This window comes from Nicotiana tabacum, mitochondrion (assembly GCF_000715075.1).
Source record: "Nicotiana tabacum mitochondrion, complete genome".
In the NCBI taxonomy this organism is placed as follows: domain Eukaryota; kingdom Viridiplantae; phylum Streptophyta; class Magnoliopsida; order Solanales; family Solanaceae; genus Nicotiana; species Nicotiana tabacum.
Window position 1 is genome coordinate 7,501 of NC_006581.1, and position 7,500 is coordinate 15,000.

The 7,500-nt window shown below is 43.3% G+C and overlaps 5 protein-coding genes across 5 annotated transcripts in view.

Moving 5' to 3' along the window:
* The window catches only part of orf171a (hypothetical protein), a 516-nt gene extending 314 nt beyond the window's left edge, over positions 1–202 (bottom strand). Inside the window, exon 1 of the mRNA in view lies at positions 1–202. This exon is cut by the window's left edge and continues 314 nt beyond it. Coding sequence (YP_173355.1) covers positions 1–202 — 202 coding nt within the window.
* On the bottom strand, positions 1–7,500 carry nad1 (NADH dehydrogenase subunit 1; one part of a trans-spliced gene, as the record gives it; both edges of the window cut it).
* orf215 (hypothetical protein) lies at positions 1,301–1,948 on the top strand. The gene has a single exon. The coding sequence runs from the start codon at positions 1,301–1,303 to the stop codon at positions 1,946–1,948; it is 648 nt and encodes a 215-aa protein (YP_173356.1).
* On the top strand, positions 2,498–2,887 carry orf129a (hypothetical protein). The gene has a single exon. The coding sequence runs from the start codon at positions 2,498–2,500 to the stop codon at positions 2,885–2,887; it is 390 nt and encodes a 129-aa protein (YP_173357.1).
* orf297a lies at positions 3,311–4,204 on the bottom strand. Its single transcript has one exon. It carries the CDS (start codon positions 4,202–4,204, stop codon positions 3,311–3,313), a length of 894 nt encoding a protein of 297 aa, YP_173358.1.

The window sequence follows — 7,500 nt, forward strand, 5'->3', positions numbered from 1 at the left end:
CCATCATCATCTTACCGAAATCGGTTTCGGCACTCATGACGGCCCCGACAATTAAAAGAAAGGACAAGGTCAGACTCCCGGGGAACCCCTTCATTAAGAAGGAAGTGAAGGTGTGCCTCCCCAGAGAGCCCCCAACTCTATAACATTTGGTCTCAAACAACTCTATTTTATCGAGTTTCAGGCAAATATAATAAAAGCACATAATAGAGGAAGAAGAAGTAGGAAGGAATAGAAAAAATGACGGACTCTATTGATCAGACTCGTTAGTTCCGCAGCTCGGGGAGAAAGTTCCATAATTCAATTCAAGATAGATAGAAGGGAGAATGCCGCTTTAGAAAAAAATAAAAATCATAAGGAAACATTATGAAAAGAAAAATCTATCTAAAGAGAGAAGTCTATTAGATAATTAATAAAGAAAAGAGAGCCAAAGAAGGAAGAGAGATTCCAAGGCTGGAATTCGAATTAGAACAGAAAAGAAATTGAAATGATGATGATAAAAAGTGAAAAGAAGAGTGGATAGCTAGCGCAAGGAAATGGCAAAGGGATATCCTTTTCCCTGAGGAAAAAGAGAAACCTCCTGATTAAATACTAAATAAAGTACATATACTTTTTATTCAAAAAAATCAATATATACAATAATCACATTATATACGATATTCCGCACTTCTCTTATCAAATTTCTAGTTAGAGAGAGAGCTAACCGCTGCCAAAATGCAGCAGTTTTTCTTATATACGATAGCACCCCCTGCCCTCCTTGTTCAAGTAGTTCAAGAGTGAAAGGGCGTAGTGAAAGAAGGGAAAGATATCTTTCAAAGATATTCTACCCATAAAGGCAGTTCTCTTATATGGCAATACTAGATTGGCGAGACAAGAGAGAAAGCTTAGAAAGTAGTAAGGTGTCTATGGGGCTTGCCTTACAGGTAGTGACTATACCACTTACATATCGAACAGATCTTACTCTCAATGGAGTCATTTCGATATGACCTAGGAACTTACAGAATACCGAACTTGGATAATCGGTAGAAGAATGATTGGCTAGATCATTTGCTTCACTGCGGAAGAACCCCTTTCTACGCTACGTTCCCAATAAAAAGCCGTCATCCTTCTGTCGCCTGTTAGCCACACCAGACCAAGAAAAGGCAAACTAATCAACCAAGACTCAGTCACGACCTTTGTAACCTCACGGCCACTTTCTTTCCTAGAGCTTGCAGCCATTATCTTCGCTTTTCAGATATGGTGACATTACTTGTATGGGGGGAAGTGCCAGATCTTTACGGATCATAAGAGCTTGAGGTACTTGATGACACAGAAGGAGTTGAACCTTCGCCAGGATGGCACACTTCTATTCCGGGGACGAGTATGTGTTCCTCAGGACAGTGACCTGTGCCATGATATCTTGGAGGAGGCGCATAGCTCACCTTTTTTCCTGCACCCAGGGAGCACGAAGATGTACAGGACGATCCGCCCACACTATTGGTGGAAAGGTATGAAGAGGGATGTCGCTGAGTATGTGGCTAAATGCTTAGTGTGCCAGCTGGTTAAGGCTGAGCACCAGAGACCAGCAGGACCCTTACAGCCAGTTCAGATACCACAGTGGAAGTGGGACGAGATAGCCATGGACTTTGTCTCTGGATTGCCGAAGACTGCGAGGCAACATGACGCCATTTGGGTGATTATTGATCGGCTGACCAAGTCAGCTCACTTCCTGCCGATCAGTATGACTTACTCTACGGGCAAGCTAGCCCAGATATATATTGATGAGATAGTGCGCCTACACGGGATACCATCATCCATAGTATCAGACAGAGATCCACGGTTCACTTCAGCCTTGTGGCAGAGCCTACAGAAGGCTTTGGGTAGCAGAGTGAGTCTTAGCACAGCCTTCCATCCTCAGACCGATGGCCAGTCTAAGAGGACCATCCAGACATTGGAGGCTATGCGGAGGTAATCCCTTGATTTTCGAGGTTGTTGGGACAGACATCTACCCTTGGTTACGTTCGCCTATAACAAGAGTTCTCAGGCGAGTATAGGCATGCCACCTTTTGAGGCACTCTATGGACGCAAGTGCAGGACTCCCCTATGCTGGGATGAAGTAGGGGAGAGACAGATTCTTGGGCCAGAGATTGTACAGGAGACCTCTTCCTTCGGTCCGGTTAGTACATGGTTCTGTCGTTTACCTTGCGCCTATCTATTCCTTTAAGCTTATATCTTATACCATTGCAATCAGACTCATTGGATATGTTCCTTTTCTCTTCTACTATCGAGAGTCGTACGGGTGAGGAGGTGAGCTCTAAGCGTATACACATAGATAGATCTGGGTAAGCGACCATCAGCGGTATGGGTAGCAGCTACTATCAGTACGCCAGTCTAAGGCTGTTCGTAGAGGTAGGTCGTAGAGATCTATGAAGGGCTATCTTTAGCATAAATAGCATGGTTAATTATAGAATAGCGTGATGGCCGTAAGAAGATCATAAATAAGGTAAATAGTCTGGAGTGGATGTCTAGATCAGGGTGTCGGCATCACACATATAGCATGTGTGCCGTGAGTGAGAGGGTGGTCGTAGATCAGCCCTCAGCTCTTCTTTCGAAATTATCGAACATGATGACTTATCGGCTTGAGGCTTCTTTTCTTTTCAAGCTGAGTAGAAATTTCATAAGAGAAGAAAAGTTCACAGAAGGTTCTTCAATAGTATGCCCGGTTCACGAGGTTCTACCACTGCAGGGCCCAGTTGCCATTCTCCCATTACTCAAGTCGTCCAAGGGACAGGACCCCCGCACTGTAAAAAGTTTCCTTTTTATACAACTCATGATATCTTTCTTCTGTGCATATCTCGGTTTTAATAACTTCTGGGTTTATACCAAATCGACCGTAGAGAGAGTTCATTAGTATCTTGTAGATATATACCATAGCTGCATCATCCTTTATCTTTGCTTCTTGTCTTCTAGCGAAGATGTCTGATACAAAGCCTTCGAAAGGACTCTTCTTTTTCTCATACAAGTAGCCCCTTAGCGGGAAAATTCTATAACCCAAGTTTCGGGCATAAAAAAATTCTTCGCTAAAATAGACGCCTACGAATTTACCTGTTGGGAAGGTTAAAGCATTATGTCTATCCTTATAGGGTAAGAAGGCTTTCTCTATTGTAGAGAGGACACACTACAAAAGCCTCAATAAAGCCAAAGAAGTTATCCAATTCCGCCTTTTCTAAATTATTATGCCAGACGTCCCGGCCTGGGAGCCCCGTTCGCCTGGCATCGGAAAAGTTTTCATTATAAATGGATATAAGGAGTTCACATCGTAATAGTCTAAATTTTAACCATAGGGCTTATAGACATCGGCATGTCCTCCATAATAACCACGCCGAATGAAGCGTTCTTGGTTTCGAGTTGGTATATGGATGGGCCAACTCTTTGGGTCGTAATAGTGCATACGAAAGATTGATAGAGCTAGCGATGACAACGTTATTGTATCAACGATGTCTATTTTGTACAGATTCCAATAAATCTCTTGTGCCTTCAGCATAACGCCACCTAAGAGACGAATATCTTGTTTCAGATAAGCCAACAATTGTTGACCTATCTCCGGAAGATACTCAAGTCGTAATTTCTCATAGGGAATGGTGCCTTTAGAACCTAATTTCGGGCATAAATCCTGGGCCAAGTTATTTAGCGCAGCGGGAAGGAGAAGGTAGGAATCCCTTATACGGAACAATAATTTCTTTTTTTCATTTCCACGATAGACTTTTAACTCGTACATTTTATGCTTCCTCATCACCGTTTGGAAGGAGTACTTGCCGATCTGAGAAGTAAAAGCTCTCGTTACTATAATGCCATCGTATCGTGAAAAGTTATGGAAATAGACCGTTCGAATTTCTTTTTCATCTGATACCACAGCCGCTAAACGCTCTATAAAGTCGAGCATCATACGTTCACTTCGTTTTTTGAAATCTGATATTGAGAAATCGTTATCTTCACTGAAATATGTTTCAATATAATATTCAGACTTGGAAGCAAGATCTTCACCCGGCTTAACCACTAAGAACCCCACTGCGCAAGGAACATGAACATCGTCGTGGAGAGCAGCCTCTATATCGGCAACAATGAATGGGCTCCTTTTTATTTTCTTAATTGCTTTCAGTGCGGGTATATGATCGGGACGACGACTCTTCTTACCCATAGCTACCACTTCTACAGGTTCATCACTCATTGTCCCGCCATCCGTTAATTCATCACAAAGTTGCTTAAAAATTTCCTCTAGGCTAAAAGGGTGGACTTCACGGTGTTCAACCCTTTCGAAGAGATAGATTCGAACCCCTACTCGGTCTAGCTGCCCCTCTTCGTATTTTATTTCTCAGCCTTTTCACAGACTTGTTTCAAAATTTCATTATATACACGAAGCGGGGGTACTTCTGCGTTATCGGCCTTTACTAAAATTGCATTTCCTGCTGTAAAGTCGGCTCGTTCGTTATTTGTATGTATCAGACCATAATGGATAGTGAATTTAATAGAACGAAATCCGCTATTGTATGCATATTTCATTAACAGTATCATTCCCGCTAATGAGATAACTTCAATTTCGACACATTTAAGGTAAGGTTTTTTAAAGCGGAATTCTGCTATTCTTATTGACTCAAGGGGGCTATGATATTTTTCCTCAGCGATCAACTTGTAGAGAAATCCAGACTGGAACTATTGATGATTCTACGTTAGCTCTAAAGTAAGGAGACCACTTAAAAACCCTCATCGGATAAGAAAAGATATACCAGATAGAGCGCAACCAAGTCCATTTTTGAATGAGAAGGCTAAATCATCACCTTATTTGAGGAAGTAGCCATGGAAGATTGGGTCTGTATGGCTTCCTGGGGTCGAAAGATCTTCCTTCAGCCTTGAAAGTATGCTGCTGCTTTAGCGCGAATGAAACCATTTCTCAAAATAAAAAGGAATCCTCCTCTTGAGGTTGGTAACCTAGCCCAAAACCATGCTCATGGGAAAAAAGTATGGGGAAATTAAAAGAGACCTTGATGTCTTCGCCCTAAGCGCATGCCAGGAAACTCATTCCTCTCATGATTTCCATGACACGAATCTTACTCTAGGGATCGAAATAAAAGGTAAAATACTCCTTACTCGTAATTAAACCCACTAATCATCATATCTTTTTTACCATGTTCGATTTGCAGAATGGGGATATTCGAATCCGGTCCTTCTGACATATCTGCATCCCCATGTATAGTAAGAGTCTTTCCAACGAGGAACTTCACTATCGTATAGTTGACTCGACTCGAATGCCCTCTTAGCAATAGCATCCGTAACCGCAGCTATTGAGTCTGCTGTGGGAATAAGCGCCGCAGAATAGGCAGCTATTGACTCCCTCTTGACAGCTTGCTTATGTTAGAGCTATTGTGTCACTGTCCTTCTCTACTTTCTCTGCCGATACCGAAGAGGGTAACTAACCTCTTGACTAAGGGCTTGTTTTGTTTACAGAGTGAAAAAAGGAAACTTGTCAACTAGACTTTTCGGAATGTCCAGGGGAAAACCGGTCGTTAAGATAGAGTCGGTGTCGGTAGCAGTTCTTGCTTAGCGGGATCAGGTCACCAATCGGTGACATAGTTTAGGAATGAATATCCGTAACTCCCATTCCAGTACTTAAACTGACAAAATGGAATAAAAAATAAAGACCTGGCTCAAGGCTAACCCCTCCACACTCAGGGTCAGGAACGGGAAAAGGAGAATGAGTAGGACAGGCTCGAGGTCAATTCTTTCTTTTAGGAGAGATCCCACCCCCTTCTTTAGCGCTTGTTCGTTCTATAAGACTTCCTTCTCGTTCTCGGTGAAGGAATCGGAGCTGCTATAGAATCAGCATCTTACTCTTTAACGGCAAGCTCAGCAACGAGAAGTTTTCCTCTGCTGGAAAGCAGTCCTTCACGGATATGGGAGCTTACTCCGCTGTTGCTGGTTTAGTAAGCTAAGCATTTCCATCCTTTATGATTATGAAAAAGGAATGGATAGAGAGGAAGGCTCCAGGGTTTGTTTCTCTTGGTGTCAACATAGGAATGGGAGCAGTTTGAATGGATGCCTTTTTCCCTTGTTGAATCAGCCAAGTCAGTAGCCTTTCTTTTATGCGGGATTGCCTGTTGATGCAAGGAATAAGGGCTGGCTTGATGCCAAGAAGAAGCTGGTGGAGGAATAACGGCAGCTAAATCATCTGCTGCACAGTAGTACGTATTAGGCAAATGGGATTTTTCTTTCCTAGGCTGAGGAGCGTAGTCAGAGGTCTTTGGTGCCTGAATGCTTGACTTAGAGCTTGAACTAGGGGCAATCCAGCAACCATTTCAACTGGATACCATCAAGAGGGCAAGAGAGGAGGAGCCGATGAAATTCTTTCGGAGTTCTTCCCCGCTGACGTCTAAGCTCTCAAGGACTCGGATTAGTCAACAGGAATGAAATCTAAGAAAGCTGGTAGCTCGAGCGAGGAGCGGAGCCTAGCCCTATAGCTATAGGCTATATAATATTCTATTTCCTCTGCTTTGAATAGTTAGAATCAAACTCATTGCTCATTCATTAAGAGCTCTTGTCGGTAAAGTAGATCTAGATCGAGAGAGAGAATTGGCTTCTCGAGAATCCGCTGGAGTCAGATCAGTAGGGGAGTTCACACCGGGACTTTCTTAATAGAGAAAGAACCCATACCCTGAACCGGGGAAAGGCGATAACGACCCAGGAAATGGTGAAGTACGTGAATCGACTCCCTCTTCGAGTCCAGACCTTTTAACATAAAATAAAGAATAAGGGACTGACTTCTTTCTTGACAAGGATCCTGAATAAATCGCACATGCTCCAAGGACTTCACGGAATTAGGAGGCACACAGGTGGGTATACCAAGAGAAATGCGGGTAAGCGACGAGGGAAATTGCCTCAACAAAACAAGTTTTTATTTCCAGAAAGATCCCCACGCTGAGGGATGAACCTCGCCAAATGATCTTATGGATCACCCATCCCATCTTTTAGGTTCCATTTGGGCAATATGTATCCCGCTGGGTATGGCTCGTAGTAAACCTCTGTAAGATAAGGAGGATCATAGGGTAGGTAACCTTTTCACCATTCTAAAAGAATGGTACCTTCCAGTAAGCAGGTCTCTTCAGGCACTCCCAAAAGAAAAGAGAGAATTCAATTCATTTTAGCCTCTGAGCGAGGATACTCCAACAAGAAGAGCCTAACCAGGCCCTTGAGATAACAGCCCATACCATAGGGTAGCCCTACAGAGCCAAAATGAAAGGCCTTCATCATAGGCTAGCATAGCAGACAATAACGCGAAATCCAGGAAGGGGAGGGGGAATGAATGCCAAATCTGAAGCAAACCGAAAAGCTAGTTCCCGTGGAGTGAGTCTAGTGCTTCCCTTTAACCTAGAAGCACTCAGTGAGCCTTCAACAATGTCCTTCCTGGCCTGTTGTTTGAGTTGACCGAAGGCGGCGGGTGGAGAGAACCAAAGACGTTGACGATCGATTCCT